Source organism: Calypte anna, chromosome 9 (assembly GCF_003957555.1).
Source record: "Calypte anna isolate BGI_N300 chromosome 9, bCalAnn1_v1.p, whole genome shotgun sequence".
Lineage (NCBI taxonomy): Eukaryota > Metazoa > Chordata > Aves > Apodiformes > Trochilidae > Calypte > Calypte anna.
Genome location: NC_044255.1, coordinates 433,292 through 454,178, shown reverse-complemented (window position 1 = coordinate 454,178; position 20,887 = coordinate 433,292). Strand labels below are relative to the sequence as shown.

The 20,887-nt window shown below is 38.1% G+C and overlaps 1 protein-coding gene across 1 annotated transcript in view; it reads right to left on the bottom strand.

Annotated features, from left to right (window-relative positions):
- The window catches only part of COL4A4 (collagen type IV alpha 4 chain), a 58,771-nt gene that overhangs the window by 25,217 nt on the left and 12,667 nt on the right, over positions 1 to 20,887 (bottom strand). Inside the window, exons 5-26 of the mRNA XM_030456294.1 lie at positions 19,450 to 19,584; positions 18,382 to 18,426; positions 16,650 to 16,766; positions 13,851 to 13,919; positions 13,573 to 13,608; positions 12,748 to 12,810; positions 12,244 to 12,279; positions 12,006 to 12,047; positions 11,031 to 11,111; positions 10,650 to 10,703; positions 9,361 to 9,420; positions 8,664 to 8,708; positions 8,263 to 8,316; positions 6,364 to 6,433; positions 5,213 to 5,317; positions 4,472 to 4,636; positions 3,699 to 3,791; positions 3,225 to 3,388; positions 2,571 to 2,643; positions 1,772 to 1,878; positions 1,148 to 1,331; positions 498 to 566 (exon numbers count right to left, since the gene is read on the bottom strand). Coding sequence (XP_030312154.1) covers positions 498 to 566; positions 1,148 to 1,331; positions 1,772 to 1,878; positions 2,571 to 2,643; positions 3,225 to 3,388; positions 3,699 to 3,791; positions 4,472 to 4,636; positions 5,213 to 5,317; positions 6,364 to 6,433; positions 8,263 to 8,316; positions 8,664 to 8,708; positions 9,361 to 9,420; positions 10,650 to 10,703; positions 11,031 to 11,111; positions 12,006 to 12,047; positions 12,244 to 12,279; positions 12,748 to 12,810; positions 13,573 to 13,608; positions 13,851 to 13,919; positions 16,650 to 16,766; positions 18,382 to 18,426; positions 19,450 to 19,584 — 1,867 coding nt within the window. The remainder of the gene's footprint in view (positions 1 to 497; positions 567 to 1,147; positions 1,332 to 1,771; positions 1,879 to 2,570; positions 2,644 to 3,224; positions 3,389 to 3,698; positions 3,792 to 4,471; positions 4,637 to 5,212; positions 5,318 to 6,363; positions 6,434 to 8,262; positions 8,317 to 8,663; positions 8,709 to 9,360; positions 9,421 to 10,649; positions 10,704 to 11,030; positions 11,112 to 12,005; positions 12,048 to 12,243; positions 12,280 to 12,747; positions 12,811 to 13,572; positions 13,609 to 13,850; positions 13,920 to 16,649; positions 16,767 to 18,381; positions 18,427 to 19,449; positions 19,585 to 20,887) is intronic.

Here is a 20,887-nt window from a genome sequence, read left to right as displayed (position 1 = left end):
AAATGAGTTCTTTGAATTTAAATTAAGTCCAAAAAGTTGAAGTAATGTTAATGAGTATTCAGATTTTAGGTCTCAACTGCAACTTGCCATGAGCAGTATTATTTTATGAATTACAGACCTGCAAAACATCTTTGCCTTGCACACCTTTTTCTTTCTGATATTCAGATGTACATATTCTAAGTATTATCCAGCTCCAGCCACCTGGATTCTTTACAGAGTTTCCTGCATTTTAATTGAGACAGGACAGAGTTTCAAGCTACCTTTGCTTATTCCTTTCTGTGGAGGCAGCCCACAAATCCTTTGATCATCCAAACTGCAGGTGTCTAGCCCTTAGTTTTATTAGATGAGCATACTACTGTGTATTTGCAGTTTTAAAGTTTGAGACACATCTGCTGAAAAATTAGACTAGTGTATCTTTTAGGATTGCTTCCTTTTTTTTAATCAGCATCTTCTTAAAATGCCATTTCAGTTAAAAAATGTCCCATCTGTAAACATACCTTGAACACCTTTAAAACCTGGAGGACCTGGATTTCCAGGGTATGGCAGTGTAAAGCAGACAGTCTCACCTGGAGCAAGAGATGAGGAAAAAACTGGCCTGTTTGCCTGTTTGATTTCAGAATGAATGCAGTCTAAAAATTCACTGTAATATCTTTATGGAAAGAACCAACCAGATGTGCAAAGGTAGGCAAGGACTGTTTATGTACAGTGTTATTTCCATATTGCTTAAGGGCTAATGGACAATCTTAAAATATATTTAGAGTAGATTTATTTTTTTGGTAGGGTTTTTTAAGAACCAAGGAAATGGGCCAAGCCTTAAGTACAAATTGTATTTTCCTGCTCCTTCAGCAAAAAAGTTTTGCCTTGCAAATCTTTAAGGAATACTCTTCACTTCAAGGAATAATTTCCCTGATAGTCTGCAAGTGGCACTTTGCAAGTTTAAGGCCCCTAGCAATTCATATCCTCACTCGTGTCTGCTGCAAAAGGCCATACTTCACATGACCACTGAGCTTGCCAAAATTTTTTTCCTATAAATTAATAAATTAAGCATAAATCAATAAACTCTGTTTATAATACATATGAAACTGTAATGGATACTATTGAACATGTATTTTTTCATTTGTTTCTTAATGTAAACATTCAAAATTACCTTTTTGGCCCTTTGGGCCAGGTGGCCCAACACTACCAGTATCACCAAAGTCTCCAGGGCTACCTCTGACTCCTGGAGGGCCAGGAAACCCCAAACCAGGCAATCCCATCTGTCCTTTTACCCCAGGAAGTCCTGGGACCCCGGGAAATCCTTTATCACCTGGCAGTGGTACTCCAGAATCACCCTAAGGGGAAAAAAATGGTAAAAAATAACAATTTCTTTCCTTTCTCTGAATATAAAAAGCCACGTTAAAGAAAATGTCTTTATATCTGGAGAAACCACTCTTCTGCATGGATGATGATAGTTTTGTATATCCAAAGACAACAGAGCAAAGGGTAGAGTTTTGTTAGATTTTTTTTTTTCTTCCTGAACCCCTAATATTAGCACACTTTATATGCAGAAATTACATTCAGGAATACCAAAATAAACACTAATACTTCAAGGGAAATAATTTTGCAATAGATACAAGCTGTGATTTTTAATTTTTTTTTAATCTAGGCTGACAGAAGTTCATAAAAGCAATTAATCTCCTTGGATTTTGGAATAAAATAATACTTTTAAGTAGCTAGCTCTTCCATAAGACAGTGTGTAAACTGGAAAAAAAAAAAAAAAAGTCAAACAGACCTGAGCTCCTTTTTCCCCAGGCAATCCTAGTTCCCCATCTCTGCCATCATTACCCCTTGGACCTGGAAATCCTGGAACTCCAGTAGGACCTCTTTCACCCTTTATTCCTAAAACAACGTTTTAAAAAACATTAAGTATAATATTTGCAGTATATTCTCTGGAGGTTTTTTTCTGGTTTGGTTTGGGGTATTTTGGGGGTTTTTCTATTTATTTATTTCTGAGCAGGTTAAGTGCTGGTTAAGCATTCATCATGTCTGTGTAATTTCCAGATCTTGAATTCGTATTTCCTTAATTGATGTGTTTTAGGCTTAGGAAGGCAGTGTATGGTTGGCACACCTGATGGAACAACTTGGTCTTTCTGTAGAAGTTGTGTTAACAGGCAGCACCAGAATGTGACTTTTGTTCATGCTACACACAGAGTGCAAACATTTTGCTGTCAAAACGTTTTGCAGAGTTTTGTTCTTTGTTTCAGTGAAATCAGGATGTAGCAATGCCAGATGATGGAGAATATTTGCAGCAATATTCCCCAAAGTTTTTCCTGTTTTTTCTTTTTTGAACCCTAGATTTCTCTTGCAGAGATAGAGTATAGAGATATAGAGTAAATGCCAGAAAATCTTATGTTGAGCAATAAGAAAATTAACAAGATGGTACTAAGAAAGCAATTTGGATATGTGTGACCTCTAGGCTTCAGTAACTTACTGAATTCATTACTTCAAGGGTAGATTAATACAGTTTTCTCATGCTATTTCCTAGACATTGTATTGGGAACAAAAAGCCTAATGATAAAATGTGTGCTTACCTTTTATTGTAACTCTTCCTGGATCACCCTTCTCTCCTTTTTCACCATGTGGTCCAGCAGAACCAGGTGTTCCCTTACCATTAAAAAACCAAAAACAAACCAACCAACCTGTCAGATCTCTCCTGCAAGGAATCAATGTGGGAATCTGGGGAAAATCAGTTATCTGTCTCTTGCTCTTGCATTGTTTTCCAAATCCTGACCAATTAAAGTAACACAGCAAAAGGAAAGACTTAGCTCTTTTGATGTCTAAAAAGAGGTGTGTGAGGTGTGTGTCTAAACAGAGGTTCAGCCTGACTGCCAAATGCAGAGATGCACAGCTATGAGAAATGGTAATGCTAGGAGAATGAGGCCCATGGCTGCATACAGCTGTGGCTGCAAATGCAGGAATATTAAGATGCAAACAATTTACAAACTCTTCCTGTTGCAGACTTCAAAAGAGAATCTAGTGAGGCTACACAGGAAAATAATCTCAGAGTGTGGTGACTGCTGGCTGAGGCCATCCCTACAGAACCCAATGTGGCCACAGGTAAGTGACACTTTTTTGCTGACTGAAAGCCCACTAAGCTGCAAAAAAAAAAAAAAAAAAAAAAAATCATCTATGTCTATTAAGCAAATGGGGTTTTTTATTTACTGGAACTCATGAACTCTACTCACAGGGAGCCCTGATGATCCCATAGCACCAGATAAGCCTGGATCACCCTTTTCTCCTTGTCTTCCAGGGTATCCCATTTGTCCTTTCTTTCCTTGAGTACCTGGAGGTCCTTGCACACCACGGGGACCAGGAGGCCCAGCAGTGCATGAGCAGAGCCCTTGATTTCCTGTGTGAATGTATCAAAATGACACTGAAACAGCTGCAAAATTAATACACAAAAAATAACACTGTCTTTTTGCTGCAGACCATTTTATCTCACCGTGTCCTTCAAATGAGTGGAGCCTATCAGTCTGTCTTTACAAGTGCTGAATAACCACCACACTGACATGACTCCAACTGAGCAGGAAGCCCCAAAGCCAAGAGGCCACTTCACTCCACACTGTGATGGGCCTTCCTGCTCAAGCTACCATAAACCCACAAACTTAGGTCTGCCCTGTCTGGCAAAGGGCAGATTGTTGCTATCCAGAAAAGCTTACCTTTTGCTCCTTTTTCACCTTTTCTACCTGGCAGGCCTATCTGACCTTTTGCTCCAGGTTCTCCAGGGGTTCCTCTGTCAGTGCAAATCACACCTTTGAAAAAACAAATTGTATGGCTCATATAAATCAGGTTGACTGTTTCAACAGCCTAGGTGGCATGGTGTTCTCTCCCTTATCATCTTATCCTCACGTGAAAAGCTAGAGATCTCATGAAATGTTTTACAATTTGTTGCTTATAGATGCTACAAGAGTTAAGTTTGGCCAGAGCTGCCACTGACACACTGTTTTTTCACTGCCATTACTTCCTTTCTCCACTGTAGAATTTTACAGCTCTTGTTTCTTTAAAGGATTCTGATTTGAGCTTCCTCCTCAGTTTGCTCTATTTTTAACTTCTGGTGATATATTTTTATGGACTTTTTTCATATATCTTAATTTGTGGGTTTAAATCACCCAGAAAACTATGAAAATCCTGACCTGTTGCTGACTGACAACTAAGAGAAAAAACTTGTTTTCTACATGTCCTGGTTTGGGCCAGGATAAAGGTGATTTTCAGTCTTGTACTTTTGCTTTCAACTACTTACAAGAGACTTAGCTGAAAGCAAAAGTACAAGACAGAAAATCACCTTTATCCTGGCCCAAACCAGGACACTACATCACATATGTGATATATTTGCCAGAATGAACTTTTCACTTCTGTTTTTTTGTATGAGCAACAAAGGCAATTAATCTATTAATATGCAGAATGATATTCTTGCTACATAAATTGAACCTACTGGGTGGTCCAGGTAAGCCTTGTCTTCCTGGCTGTCCTGGTAGACCTGGTGGTCCAGGGAATCCAGGTCTTCCTGGGATTGATTCACCTGTTCCAGGGAAACCAGGGTCACCTTGGAAACCTTGAGGTCCTGGTGCCCCACTTACTCCTGGCAGACCAGGCAGACCTATAAAGAAAATAATGGTACATGGTCCATACAGCATCATAGTAATAGTTACACAATGTATAAAGGAGGAAATTACAAACCATTCAGTATTGTCCTGAAGATGAGTTTCTATATAACAAATACATAAATCTTTAGGTTTTTCCAGTATTCCCAGGAAAAGAGGCTCCTGCTTTAGACCCTCAGATGCTGCTTTTCCACCTCCACCCCCCATTATCTTATTTCCAGACATCCCAGTTAATCTAGTTCCCTATATGGATCAAAGTCATACTCATCACCTTCCTTTTGTATCTGACTGAGACAGAGAATTGAATTTTTGAGCACAGCACTACAGATACAGATATACCATGGATTTACAGTATTCTGCTTTGTCTTCTTGTTCTAGTAATTACATTTTGGTTGTAATTTTGGTTCCTTTTTGTCCATTAAGTGCTGAGCTAACAGATTTACTGAAATCTTTGTGGAGCTCAAATTCTTATGTTGGTGACTTGCATCAAGAAAGAACAAAGATCAGTTTTATTTTAGCTGCTTTCTCTCCTACTGCTGTGTAGCTCACATTTTATCCCCTATTTCTCTTACTTGTGCCATCTTCTCCTGGTCTTCCTAGCAGGCCTGCAGGACCAATTGGTCCAACTGACCCCACATCTCCAGCAGGACCTGGCCCTCCAGGATCACCTCGTGAACCTACACAGGATTATAAAATCATATGGATTTAGCACCTTATGGAATTGACAGCTTAAAGGGAAATTAAACTGCAGCAAAACCTGTGAGTTGGGAACAACACAAAAGTAAGGTAGAGTAACTTGTTTATGAAACATTTTAAAATGTGTAACAATTTAATTTTGGGGTGGGAGGATTTGGTTACTTTTCTACGGATTCCTGCCCTTTTGGTGGGCACATTTTTTAATCATCACTCTATAGCAGTAACTTTGTGCTACATATTTCAGAATACAGAGAGAAGTGTTTGCCCCATATAAATACATGTAGTACTTAAAACACATCTCAGGTTATGCCCACTTGTCAGCACACACAGAGAGGTCATTTCAGGATTATCATGAGAAGTTGTCTGTTAAAATGTTCTTACAAAACAGTTTCCCCAAGTGTGAGATGCCAAAACAGGTCCCTTCAGGGCAGCAGGCTTGGCTGTTCCCCACTGCCTCCTGCTCTAAAGTAAGAATTCTACACACCTTTCCATCAGTTAGATGATAAAGATGGGAACAAAGGGAGTTGGGACACAAAAATCCCAGCCTTATGTTTTGGTGGAAAGGTAATAAGATTGTAAAATATTCTGTTGGGAGTACAAGTTCCAGGATTTCACCCCTGCTATGCAATAGGAAGCTAAAAACTGCATGTTGTGGCAATTCTGAAAACAAGGTTTCTAAATCACAATGAGAAGGCCAGTTTTGTTACTTGCCATCCATTTTCCAGCATGGGCTTATTTTTCATAGCTTTTGCCTGGATATGTTTTAGTTCAGTATCTAGGGATAGTCCTGCAGATCTGTGACTTTATGCAGAGCAAACATTTCTTTCAAGCAAACATTTAATCTGAAAAGTGTATTTTTAATGTAGTCCCAGTAAGATCAGTGAGTCACTAACAGCATGTGGTCACTATGAAGGTAACATTTTATGATCCTGTCCCCTGAATCCCTAGTGATCACTTTTAAACACCTCAGCAAAATAGGTCCTACATGCTTCATAGAGGAGAAAGGAGAGTTAAAACTAGTGATAACCTTTCACAGGAAGTAGCAGGGTTCCAACAGCTCCAGGAGGACCTGGGGGCCCTTTTTCTCCTGGATCCCCCTGTAAGAGTCAAAGATACAAATATGCAGGATGCTACCATGTAACCAGAAATTGTGACACACATCATCTGGAAAACTCCATTTTGAAACTTTCATAGAGTTTGCAACCAGACAGAACAATTTAAAATTGTTCTGTGGATTGACAGGAAGCTGAACAGGAGGCAGCAGTGTGCCCAGGTGGCCAAAAAAGCCAATGGCATCCTGGGCTGGCTCAGGAGCAGCGTGGCCAGCAGGTCCAGGGAAGGGATTCTGCCCCTGTGCTCAGCCCTGGTGAGGCCACAGCTTGAGTCCTGTGTCCAGTTCTGGGCCCCTCAGTTCAGGAAGGAGATTGAGGTGCTGGAGCAGGTCCAGAGAAGAGCAAGGAGGCTGTGAAGGGATCCAGCAGAATTGCTGTGAGGAAGGGCTGAGGGAGCTGGGGGTGTTGAGGCTGGAGAAGAGGAGGCTCAGGGGAGACCTCATCACTCTCTCCAACTCCCTGAAAGGAGGTTGGAGCCAGGGGGGGGTTGGGCTCTTTTCCCAGGCAACTCTCAGCAAGACAAGAGGGCAGGGTCTCAAGTTGTGCCAGGGGAGGTTTAGGTTGGAGATGAGAAAGAATTTCTTTCTGGAGAGGGTGATCAGGCATTGGAATGGGCTGCCCAGGGAAGTAGTGGATTCTCCGTGTCTGGAGATCTTTCCAAAGAGCCTGGATGTGGCACTGAGTGCCATGGGCTGGGAACCACGGGGGGAGTGGATCAAGGGTTGGACTTGATGATCTCTGAGGTCCCTTCCAACCCAGCCAATTCTATGATTCTATGAAAATAATCATCAATAAATTAAAATAATCATCATCTTTCAGGATGCCAGTGCCTGAAGGGTAATATAAGTATCACACATACCCATTTGACTCTTCAGAATTTGTGACTACTGTATTTGATTTAATTCATTAATTATAAACACCAATCACTTACAGTAAATAAGTACCCTATGTAACTGAGGTTCTTATTTAACAACTATGCTGTAATTATTTGCCTTAAAATTCTATACCAGACTTTGAAAATTACTTCTATGATGACATTAGCATTAAGGAAAGAGGTTTCCCAGCCTGAGAGATATTTTTGATGGTGAGAGATGTTCAAAGTTCCTGTAACAAGTTTAAAACATCTGCATCAGGGAAACAAAAGTCCTTACTAATGGCAAGGAGAATCACTTCTGCTTGGAGGATTTCTAAATTAGCTTGGATTCTGGTAGTTAGAATTGCAAGTGAAGTGGACTTTAGGGAAGTCTTCTGTGTGGCAAATTGTATTAGATTTTTTGCTTTGTAGATTAAGGACCAACCCTATTCTCTACAGCAAATGGGAACTGAGAAAAGAATGTGAATGTGGGAACTGTGTAGTGAGGTTACATTCCTGGGGCTGCAGTTCAGGGCCTTTTAGGACACAGAGGAGCAGAACTGGGACTGCAAAGCCATATATCCATTCTTACATAAGTAATAACAGGGAGCCCATGCCTCTTAATGGGCTTTTTAAAAAATTATATCTTTATAATATTTAAACAGTTCTGGAGCTGTTGCTGGCTGCTCTCTTGTTGACCTATTGACTCTGGCTACCTTAAACAGGAATGTGAATCTGTATTCCCTAATAACAGAATACTCTTCTGTATGGCAGGAAAGGATAAACCTGTTTATTTCCACTGTTATTTACCAGCACTGTGTAAATTACTGGTGACCATCATGAAAACACTGAATCCTAAAAGTAATTACAGCTGCAGAAGAGGAAATGGTCTGATATACAGGTATATTTGGAAGGAATCATTACCATTTATATGATGAGCATATGTCTGGTAGCTTTTTACCTGTATCCCTGGATAGCCAGGTTGTCCAGGAAAACCAGCAAATCCTGTTTCACCCTGGAAAGGGTCAGATAAACATAATTTAAAACTGTGTCACCATGGCAACAGAGGTTACCATGCTGTGGAGCTTCTATCTTGCTGTTTATGCATGTCCCACTGATTCTTCCTCCTGCCTGCAACTTCAGATCCCATCAGCCAATTTCAGCCAAATTTCAGTGTGTGGCAGAAATACAAAAAGCAAGAGGTCAAGTAACTTCTGTGGCAATGAGTAGTAGGAGAGAAAGGAAGGAATGCAATGTGAGCAAGCAAGTCTGTGGAAATCTAAAATCTGCACAAATCCACATAAAACCAAATCTCACTGATCCCACTGTTTTTAGAGCTGCTTATACTTTGTGTCTTCTTACCTTCATTCCAGGAAAACCTGCACGTCCATAAGAACCAGGATTACCCTGATAAAAGCAAACAGATTGTGAGAACTTAATCAAAATTACACCTATTCAGAATTGCAGTTTAATGTGTTCCTTAGATAATTATTACTTGGGATATTTCCCAGTAATAATATTACTCAAAATTGCTGAGCAGCTAAAATTCCTTAGATAATTATTACTTGGGATATTTCCCAAAAACTTTACAAATGTTTTTGCAAAGACTTTAGATGAGAATGAATTTCAACTATAGCTCAAGGTACACCAGGTAGGTCTCCACTTAATTTTTGTATCCTATTGCAGAGTAGTGGATGCATTCCTCCAGGTGAGCACAGTTATGCAAATCAAGGACAAGCTGCTGTATATAAAAAAAAAAAGCTATTGGTTGGTATGGACATTAAAATTACTGTGTGAGAACTGGGCTGTTCCAGAGGAGCTTGTGCAGCTTGAAATATTTAGAGGATAACCCTATAGATGTACTTTCTCTCCAAGGACAGAAAGCTTGTGTGAGTTTGTTTCAGGCTGACACAGGGGGAGTCTCAGGGCAGGACTTTAAAGTACTCTATACAGAAAGTATGGTAGATTAGTTTTTAAAATCCATAATTTTCCTTGGAAGAAACCTCATGAACATAATTTTAGTGAATTGGTGAAGTAATTTAATCAGCAACTTCCTTACCCTCAGTCCAGGGAATCCAGGAATGCCTTTTTCACCCTTTTCTCCTCTTCCAGGTACACCCTGAAGCATTCAAACCAGATTGTTAAAACAAGAGATGGTGACTGCAATTCACCATAAATTTTAGTCTTTTTTTTTATTAAGTTATGTATATATTTGGTCAGTGTTTCTTGTTGACTTGCTAGGCTCAGTCACTGGGGCTTACTTCATACAACACTACTAGCTTCAGTTATTCAAGGAACCTGCTTGAGTCTCTTCTCCAAGCTTAATATGCTCTCAGCACTTAATTTTTAATTTTCTTTTTATTTTAATTTTTCTAAAGCTGTGGGTATCTTTTGGAGACTGCTGCCTCAGTCCATTTCTCAGTTCTTGCTTATAACTGACGATTGTACTATTATCTACATTGGCTGCTACTGCTGGAAAAAGCATATAAAGCCCATCTTTTTCATAGTAAATCTAATATTAAATTATCTGTTTTGTCTCCTTCTCCAGTGCAAAGTAACAGTAGTCCTTTCAGGAGGGAAAATTAATTTCTGAAAAAAGTGCTAGTCTTAGAAATGTGAAAAAAGCTTATATCTGCTTTTATGTCTGCAATGTTAAACAAGTTTTTAACATAAACTAGGTTCATTCTTCTGTCACTAATTATCTTCTGTTTTTCTGAGATCAGGTTGTTTCCTGCCTGTGGATTTTCCTCCTACCAATCTACCAGCAATTAAGACCCCCAGAATCTTTTTTTCTGTGGCTCAGCATTTCCCTTTTTTTCTGCTCAGCATTCAGGAACTCCTTCCAATGCTTAGGTTGGTTTTTTTTTTCTGCTGAGAGAAAGAAAAGAAAAGCTAAAATAGATAGCAAATACCAACTCTTTCTCCATACAGGTAGGTCTGCCTTCTCTAGTCCTGAGTTAAGTCTTTTTCTAACACACTTAGGGAAACATGTATCATGCCTCGTTAAGAACACATAGAGATCTTCTCTATTTCTCAAGAACAAATAATCTGTTCTTCTGTTTTCTTTACAGTACTGGTCTGTTATGTGTCAGTAGCCCAGCTGGAAACACTGACCTTTCACTACCAGGCAACATACAATAGGTATGTATGTAACACTCAGGTTTTATAAAGGGGTTTGAAATATTTTTGCTTTCACACTGATTTGGGTAGCAATTAAATTTCACAGCATAAATATTGATAGTTTTTCCATCACCTTGTGCTTTACAAGATTAACTTAATAACTACAAAGGTAGTTTGCCCCCACCATGAAAAATAATAATAATTAAAAAAAAGAATCCTGTTACTTACTTTGGGTCCCCGTGGCCCTCTGTATCCTGTTACCCCAGGCAGTCCTTTTTGGCCCTAAACATACAAGGGAAGTTTTTGTGTATATTTACATGCAGGATATGCTGCATATTAATTTGCTAGTGACAAAAACTGAAGAAAACCAAAGCAAGGGCAATATCTCCTTTCTGCATAAAAACAGTCTTCCTTCAAGGACATGAGCTAAAGTTCTACATGGGCTCTCCTTCCCTGAAAGCCTGTAGGAAGGATGCTGAACAACAATTTCTGCTGAAGTTGATGGTTTATTACAGAAAGACAGAATTGTCCTATGTCATCCTTGCAAAAGTTACATCACAGGACTGTAACTGCCGAGCTGAGCAATTAAATGTGAAGACAAATTAATACCTTGTCACCTTTAAACAGCTGAGCTCCAGGAGGGCCAACTAACAGTGGTGACCCAGGTGGCCCAGGAAGTCCAACATCACCCTGTGAAAGCCAAAGACATTCTGTTCCATGCAGTCTTTCAGTGACACCATGTTTTTCCTTTTGTGCTACAGCTACATTTTTCTATAGGCACTGAATATGTACTGCCACCTCTCTACCAAGTTCCCAGATGAGCAAGGAGGACAATCTTACCTCCTATTCTCAGTCATTAAAAATAATGTTTTGGCTAAGGAAATAAATGAGAACTCTGTACTTCTGCTCTGAGTCTGCTGTGGAGATAGTCACAGGGTTGTCAAATCTCTTGTGCCCCAGATCAAAAGCCTTTGAGCACAAATCTTTTGCATGCAAAGATTAAAGTACTGATTTGCTATGGAAAGTTGTGCATGTTAGAAACTTCCACAAATTCTAAGTGACCTGACAAATTCATAGAAGAAAAATTAAATAGCTCACACTGGTTCTGTAAGTCCTAAGTATGCTAACAGGTAGAAACTGGGAGAGGAATAATTATTATATGCTTGTCTTCTTCTTACACCCTTTCCTTGGAGTCTGTTGCTGGAGGTAGCAAGAGATAAAATTCAGTGACCAGCTTGGAACAGCCACTGATACAGAAGGTGTTGTTGTGATTATTTAGGCAGTGTCTCTACAGAAGCTGATTGCTACGTAAATCCTAAATAACATAATAACTGTTGCTTTTCAAAACCTCCAGAATATTCTTGAGTCCTGTATGCATCTCACTGAAGTTATCACTTCTGCATAGAATTAACTGGTTCAGTAACTTGCATTATTTGTCTTACTATTCTAGCCTGATTAGTGGGAGCACAGATCCACAAATGAATAAGTTCCAGAAAACTCAAAAAGGCTCTATTGCACTTCTAATTCTGCCACTAGAATATATTTAATAATACTTGTTTTCTCTAATAATATTGCTTTTCTTACCGGCTCCCCCTTTTGTCCATCCACTCCAATGCCTGGATTTCCCTAATTGACAAAAAAAAACCCAAAAAACAAAACACTAAAAAACATAGTTTGAAGATGATCAGAAAATCCTGACATTAGAATTTAATCAAGTAACTCCTATGAGAAACTTGGTAACAGATAACCATAAGGGACACTGCAAATATTTGTACAGATTACTCTATTCTCTGACAACTTCAGAAACAACCCTGTTGCCTACCTGTTCACCTGGCAAACCAGGGTAACCTGGAATACCCTTTAAAAGAGAAAGAAGACAAGTTAATACATTTGATTCAGCCACAGCTTTGCTTTGAAAATTACCTCCTCTTGCCTGTAGCACCTAGAGGCATTTTTTCCTCTTGGAATGTACCTATTCCAAAGCACAATTTATTTCACCTGGTCACTGCTTTTAGAAAGGCTGAACTCTGGCTTCCCACTTTCTTGTGTCACACCAGGTGTTCTTGGGGAAAAGGAATAAGGAGAGAGCACTAGCAGCATTTCTCCATGACCACAGACTATCAGGATGAAACATGCCAGCATGGGAAAAAACAATATATGCTCCAATTGCTGACCTTCCAAACCCATAAGGTAAGGCAAAAATCTCTTTTTATCATCTACCTTAAAAAATATTTCTTGATTCAAACTAAGGCATGTTCTAAAATTGGTAGACCATAATTTATGCATATCCTGAAAATGCAAGGCTATGTTACTGTGGTGATCTTACAGGCAAGCCTGGTTGGCCTGGGTATCCAGCTGGGCCTCTTGTGCCTCTTGACCCTCTAGGTCCCTGGAAAAGATGGGAAAAGGTCTGTTTGTGAAAATAGAAAGAGCTTACCCTTTTCTCCACAAATTTAGTTCCTCCTCCAAAAATATTTGCCTTGCTCCTAGACCCAGTCTGACACGGTGTTCCACCCATGGCCTTTACACCATGAGTGAAGCCCCACTAGAAACATGGTTTCTAGTGACCCCATTGTCACTAGAGCAGCTCAGCACCAGTTTGTGCTGTATAATCCCCCAGATCCTGGCCAACAGACTGTTATTGCTACCTTACTACTATCCTGAAAGAATACTTGGTCAGTAACTGTACTACAGAGTGAGGACTTGGTACAGTTAATGAGCAGATACTTTTTAGAAAGGCATAAGAGTGTGAGTTAGCAACAAAATTAAACTCTCTTCTTAGGTATTTTTATGGCTAAGAGATGGAAGTGCACTACATGCTCTTGGGAGGTCTTCCAGATACAGCTGAAGAAGGTGTTATGTATCTACACATCTTGAATTTCACAGGAAAACATTCTGCAGACTGTGAGTACCAGGCAATAAATGCTGACTGCACAGCTAATGCAGATAGGTGTTGTCCTGCAGCTGTTCCTGCTCCCTTTCAGCCAGCATGGTTATGGAGGCAGCCCACAGGAACTCAATGGTTGTTAGACTTGATTCTGGAATTTTGCTAAGGCAGGCAGGGAGAAACCCCAATATTTCTATACTGTAATAAGAAAATTCAACATCTTCAAGACAAAAAGCATATAGAGAACCCACTGACTGTACTTACAGGCATGCCAGGGGGTCCAGGATCACCTCTGTCTCCCTGTAATGACAATCATTTAGCAAATGAATCATTAAAAAATTGGTTGTGGCTGTTCTCTAGCTTTACAGCAACTAAGATCACCAGTTGTATATTAGCTTTTAATTTTTTTATTTTTTTTTTTTTTCTCCCCCCCAACAAGATTTATTAGCTGGTGAGGAGTTATGAGACCAATTACATGTGCTGTACATATCTTCCTATTAGATGTGATTTTTTAATTTTTGTTTCCACCATCAGATACTCACCGGTGGTCCTTTTCCAAAATGTGAAACATACACTGAATTTCCTTTTTCTCCTTTTTGCCCTGGATTTCCCTTTAAAGAAAATAAGTCTTTAAAAAACATGATTAACTTGCTGTTATCCTGCATTTCTATGAACACTGCATGATAATTTCCCAGGCAGTGGTTTTTCTGGTGCTCATACATCAGTAGGTAACCTGCCAGAACAACCATCACTGCATTTTGCAGTTCTCTAGTCTAATGAGACCCATAAAAATATAGTTATCTTCTTGTGCCATTGAGCAAAACAGCTCCTCACAGCTTCTGTACTCCTGTTCTGTTAGATTCTTTTGAGCTTCTGGGTACCTCAGTATTCTACAATCTTCACAAATCTGTCTTTAGTACCAAGCATATCAGTAGACATTTTTTGTGGCTCTAAATATTAGCACTCTGCCTTCTCCAGAAGTTCATGCTATGATTTAGAAAGCTGAAAGTATGGACTGTTACATGCATCATCTTCAAACTTTCCATCTCTCAGGAAATAAGTTTCACAATATGTGAAAAAAAGATAAATTTTACACTAAGACCCTGTCTAAAAAAAATAAAAATAAAATGAATTCCCCTGGTACTTGATGTGGAGTCCTTTATAATAGTCTGCCAATCTTAGCACCCTCAAAAGATCAATCTAACTTACCAGGAACAGATGAATGCTTTTCCAATTTTAATTGTAATGCTAAATTGGCTGTTAAGAGTATGATATATACATAAAACAGATTTATTAAGACATTATTTCTGAAGTTTTTTCATTTCACATCAAAATGTGCTGGATATAATGGAACTGAAGCCACTTCAGTATTGATTTCAATAAAATGGGGTAGTTTTTTCACATAATTAACCACTTTAAACCACACTGGTTTCCTGATATTATTTGCAGGCTTCTCAAATCCTGAAGACAGAGTAAAACAGGGCAAATACTTATGCCTGGAATGGTACAATAAAAAGAAAAATTACAGCTGTCTGCATATGAATATAGCTACGGTAGACTGCATGCAGATCACAGGTCAAACAACAGCTGCTAGAGTACACATTAAACACATCAAAAGTTATATTTATCTTTGGTTATTTTCCATGTGATCTCTTGTGTAAGAGGAAATCCTTATTCAGTTCAGTTTGTTAATCCTACATGACTTAGGTAATGGCTTACAAATAGAAACTACTTTCTTTTACAAGTTATTTGTGAGGTAAATGTGTTGATTTTACAAGGTATAACAGAAGTAAAACTGAAAAAGATATACATAGTGTTCCATAACATAATATAGGAAATTGTAAATAAGAATAACATTAAAATGTTAGCTATAATATATAATCAAGTTGTTTCCTGGTGCAATAAATTGATTTTTAAATGAGCAGTCTTCATGGAGAGGCTGGAATAGCATTATTCTACACCAGCAAACCCAGTTACAGTGTCTTGTTTTTTCTGGGTAGCTAAATTAATTTGCACTGGAATTTCACTGTGCATATCCAAGACTACATGCCTATTGTGTCTTTCATTCCTTGTAGGTTGCAAATGCCTCTCTAGGTCTGCCAGAGAGCATGCTCCTGGAATTGGGAGGATTTATGCTCTACGTTGTCCCATGTCTCCTTTTTCCTAATGTCACTTGACTGATTATAAATGGCAAAGCTCTATTTTGAAAGCATAAAGAGTATGAAAATACAGGCAAAATTAGAGCTAGAGGAGTCATTTTCCCATTTGAAGGATTAATGGGTGACTTTCAGAGGTATAACAAATGAGGTTACAAATTTTTTTATCAGGTGGTACATTTCAGAGCATTTCTTACAGGTCAAAGACTGACACTGTACATTTATTTTAATTGCTGTATTTTGATAGCATCTCATTCTGGTATCAGTTACACACTTTGTGATTCCCTATGGCTGAATCAGCATCCTAATTATTTCCTACTAAACACATTCCATTTGTTTTCATTTTTTTCATTTGGAAAATTTCAGAGAAACTCTCAGACCAACTAATCAGTGATTAATCATTTAGAACTGAAACTTATTCCCACAAAAAGGCCAAGACAGGACTAGATCAGTTCAGCAAAGTTTCTTTGGAGGTACAGTAATCTATATCCCATACTCACATCAGTCTTTGCTTTCTCTTCATTAGAAGAGCACTGCTAACATAACTATTTAAACACTTTTAAAATGCTTTCCATTCTAACAGAAAAAGAAAATTATAATGAAGTGCTAATTGTAACCATTTTAACTGAAATGACCTAAGTGTATGAAGATAAATATCCAGGCAAGATTTGCTGTTCACAAAGAAGTTGCAAATTAGGTGTAAAAAGTGGCAAATCCAACTCAAATCAAGAGCATGATTTTGGAAAACATCTATTAATACACTTGTGTGACCAGCCACTGAAAATGTTCAAGTGTTACAGGACTTACACTTCTTGAAACTTCCTCTTATAGTTAATTAATCTCAGGTTTATCCCCACTATTAAATCTTTTAAGAAATTTCAAGTATTTATAAATGGTTTCAAGCTACTCCTCCTGTTTTACTGCCATGAAATGGTATTAGCTTTGGAGTGATTACATACTGGAGGAACAAGGCAGAATTTAACTTTTAATGTAAATATATATACTCTAAGAGTATAGGACCTTAATTTCCTTTCAAGCTTAAACTTAATCTGTTAAGACACCAGGAAATTCATTCTGCAGTGTAAAACTAGTGCCATGCAATTCCTTTCATTTTAAGAGCTGTTAGCTTGGAGAAGAAACATCCATATGCAGTATTCACAGACAGTAGGAATGCCTTTCACCTACATAAGGACCTATCGGTCCAATATAACCATTTTCTCCTGGAAATCCTGGATCTCCTCTTGAGCCATTGCAGCCATCTAAACCATGTTTGCCCCTGGGTCCTTCACTTCCTGGTAATCCCTGAAAGACAGTTTAATATTTATTGGAGATGCACCTTGATATATAGGGAATTACTTTTTTAAATTAACAGAACAGTTCAGAAACAAAGAGATATTAAGCAGAAGACATCTCAAAGTAGTTCCATGCTTTGCCTAGCTTCATACACTTTGCATTGGAAATATTTTCTATTGTGATCAATAGAATTTTTCTCCCATGTATATCAAATGATGTGTTTTATATCTTGTTCTTTAATGCATAGCAAATATAACCATGACAGCACTGGTTAAGAGGATCAGACTGAGCTCTCATTTGAGTCAAAAGGTAACTTGCTATCTTCTCAGAGAAAGCAGACGTTAGCCCTCTAACAATAATCTTTCTTGTGGCTGTAAAGAAAAGCTGAAGAAATACATAAAAATCATCCCAACCAGACTCATTTTTTAATTGATAGGATAAAGCAGTGAAAAACAGGGACAGAGCTTGTGCATGCACTAATCACAGAGACTGACTGTGCGTTCAAGAAGTGGTTTTCTAACCTAGCCAGAACTAACCAAAGTCCAGACAAAGGTCAATCCTACTGCAAATTAGACATCAGGCAACAGAAACAGTGAGATTTACCTTGGAATGATCTTTCCATTGGAGAAAGAATTCTTTTCACAGAATTCAACACTGTTGTAATGGAAATCATCAGGAAAATATCCTTGCCATTTGTCCAAAATATTTTTATTGATATTACCTTCTTTCTGTATTTAAGTTTCTGCATACCAGTTTGAGGATACTGGTTTTTAATTAACATTTTTCATAAAAAGAATATGCATTTCTGGGATGTGCTTCTTGTTTGTGCTAAATTTTGGCTTTGTGACCTCCATGCTACAAAAACATTCTGGCAACAGTCCCATTGTGAAGTGTAGACAGCTGACAAGCAGATGCTTAAAACACCCACTCAGTTTCTGGTTCTGTTTTCAGGATCAAAATTCAACATTTTGTTTGATCTATATCAATCTAATAACAGAATAGGCCTTTAGTTCTAATAAACAGCATTTTGAACAGCAAAATACTATGAGATATAATCTTTCCTTTGCCATATCCATTTCCACACTGAAGAAGACATTCAGAAAAATATATAATAACATGCTTATAAAGATATATTTGGGGCCCACTTTGCTTCTTCAGTCCCTATTCATATTAAAATAGGAGTCAGTGGTTGCATTTTTTCTACAACAGGACTACAACCAAATCAGCTTTTGAGCAGAAAATGTACATCATTTGAGATTCTTTCGAGATGTCAAGTGTGCAGCAAGCAGACTATAGCCTGCTGTAGAGCCTGAGAAAATAAATTATTTGGTTTTAATCCTAGCACTGGCCCATGGGCCAGTCTCTACTTTCATTGCCTTGCTTCTGCATGAAAATTATGCACTTACCTTGTTGGGATTTTGTGGAGTTTGTTATCAATAGTAAACACAGTTGAAGTTAACCTGGCTATTTTGTATCTTTTTGCAAAACATGATTCTGCAGGTAAAATTAAGTAAAAATAGGTATACAACCAAACAATACATTGATTGTATTATTCTAGTACAGGACTTGCTGTGACTTCACAGAAACTGTAATTTTGATAAAACAATATTTTTTCAATACGTACAGGAACACCATCTAAACCAGGAAATCCTGGGACTCCAGTTGGGCCCTAAAAACATAAAAACAGGTGACATAAAAAAAGTTGCTGAGGTCATTAACTCTTAAAAGACTGAAAACCAAGAATGTGTGATTCTATGTAGTGAGAAATAAGAAACTCTCTTGTTTGAAATATAATTGAAAGTCACAATTGACAGAAATAAGCATCTAAAAACAGCTACATGGGCTCAGCAGGAAATGAGTGCCAATAGTTACCCATGCAACAGGTGACCCAGCGCAGTGGAAATGTCTAAATTCATTTTCCAAAGATTATAAAATGACAGGAGAAATGTCTCACTCTAATTCATCCTCCAAAGATTATAAAATGACAGGACAAATGTCTAACTCATTCACTATAGATCATAAAATGACAGAGAAGGGGAAGTTGCCTGTTACTTATAGAATAATTCTGTATGTAATTTCACAGTCCTGCTCCTGTTTGGCAATGCCAGCAGCAATTTTCTCTTTACAGGGCTTTTATTTCAGGTGTGCCTAGATACTGACATTGGTGATTTCAGTCATTGATCCACTGAGATCAGTGGAATTACACCATTAAAACTAATATAAAGTACCAGGAGCCAAGCACAGGGATTGTATAGCTATGAAAAATATGGACCCAAACTGTAACTTATACTCTATAAACTGTAATTTATACTCTATAAGTGGCAATAAAATTCTTTGTAGTATACAGCATTTATAAAAGCATCATACTCCTCCCTCCAGATCCACATTCGTCCCATAGCACTTGTTGAGGTTGAGAAGGATAAAATGGCACATCAGAATCAAAGACTGGGACTGTTTCATTTTATTTTATGTCTTCTGACAATTCTGATTTTGCAATCCATAGCAAAAATAACTCTAAACTTTTTTTTTTTTTTTTTTTCAAATAAAGATGTAAGTAATTTCTTTGAGAATTTTGTGTGAGCAAGATTGTGGTTTGGGAGATACTTTCTGATCATTAGGTTCTGATTCACTTGCCAGTATTTAACATTACAAACAGTTTACACCTAGAAGACCTGTCTGTGGTATTTCCTACCTTGTCACCTCTTCCTCCAGCTGGCCCAGGCTGCCCGTTCTCACCTCTCTGTCCTTTTTCCCCTGGCAGACCAGCTGGTCCTGTAGATCCCAAGGACCCAATCGGACCTTGAGGTCCCAGCTCACCAGGCTGACCCTGAAAAGAGTTTATATAATTAACTAATGCAGTGAACTTAGCAGTGAGCAGCATTTCAGAGGTGATTGCATGGATAAAACAGACTCATGACTCCAAACAGCTTGTAGACCTGCTCCATACATTAGATGCTATAGGAAGGTGACCTTCAAATGTAAGTGCTTGCTCTAGGTGATAACTTCTTTTCACCTTCAACAGGTCTACAGCACCACCCCTCTGAGATGCCTGGGATAACCTGAAAGTCTTCCTGACTCTACCAATGTAAGTATCACCTTCTGCAAGCATAAGACTCCACCAAGTATCATATTTCCACCACCAGAGGAATGATGGCTCATTCTGAACAGAGGACTTTGTATGCAATTACAGTAAATTGAGAGTTCTTTCTCTCAAGTCATGCTATATGCTATTTAACTTAAGTTTTTCTGTCTTTCATCATCATTCTCATGCCTCATATAAAAGTTGTGATATTCCTACATAAAAAAAAATATATATATATAAAATTATTAGCCAACAGATCTGCAGAAAGTATCAATTTAAATAGATGTGTTTAAATGGTTTGGGAGGTTGCAGAATGTCATTTATCTATAAACAGCTTTAAATTGAGTATCTCTACTTACAGTACCATACAGACCACCTCCATGTATTTCTACTAACTTTTCCAAAGTAGGATACATTTTCTTGAAGGCAAAATACTTCCCATGCCAAATGGGAATTTTTTCAGTCAATAGCATCAGTGTGGAGTTGTTTTGGATTTGTTGGAGTTTTTCTTTGGTGCTGCTAAACAATTATTAGGTCATAGATTACAAATCAAGCAAGCTTTCTAATATGACTTCTCATGTGACCTGTCTATACATTTACCCTACAAAATTTGTTATTTACAGGTCTTTATTCTATATTTACTCATCTTTTTCTTTCTTTATCATTATCTTTCTTCCACTAAAATTTGGGTTTCTTCCTTACTGAAGAGTGTTTTTCTTTCTTTTCAGAATTCATCAATTATACCACATCAGCAAAACAGAAAGCAAAATGGAGCCCTTTACATTCCTGAAAATGCATAAAGTTCTAAGACCACTTGAGGGCAGTAAAAGATATTTCAGACCAAGAAATGACAGACTATACGTTTATTTCTATTTATGGATTGAAGGAAAACAAAATGACAAAAATCAAAGGTGATAGAAAGAATAGAGAGAATACTCCTTAGCTTCAGGAGGCAAATTATGTTGAAGCAGGAGAACTGAACTGCTTGCTTCTCAAGGTAAACATTTCAGTATACTGACTGAACACAACCTTTTGAACTTCAATCAGG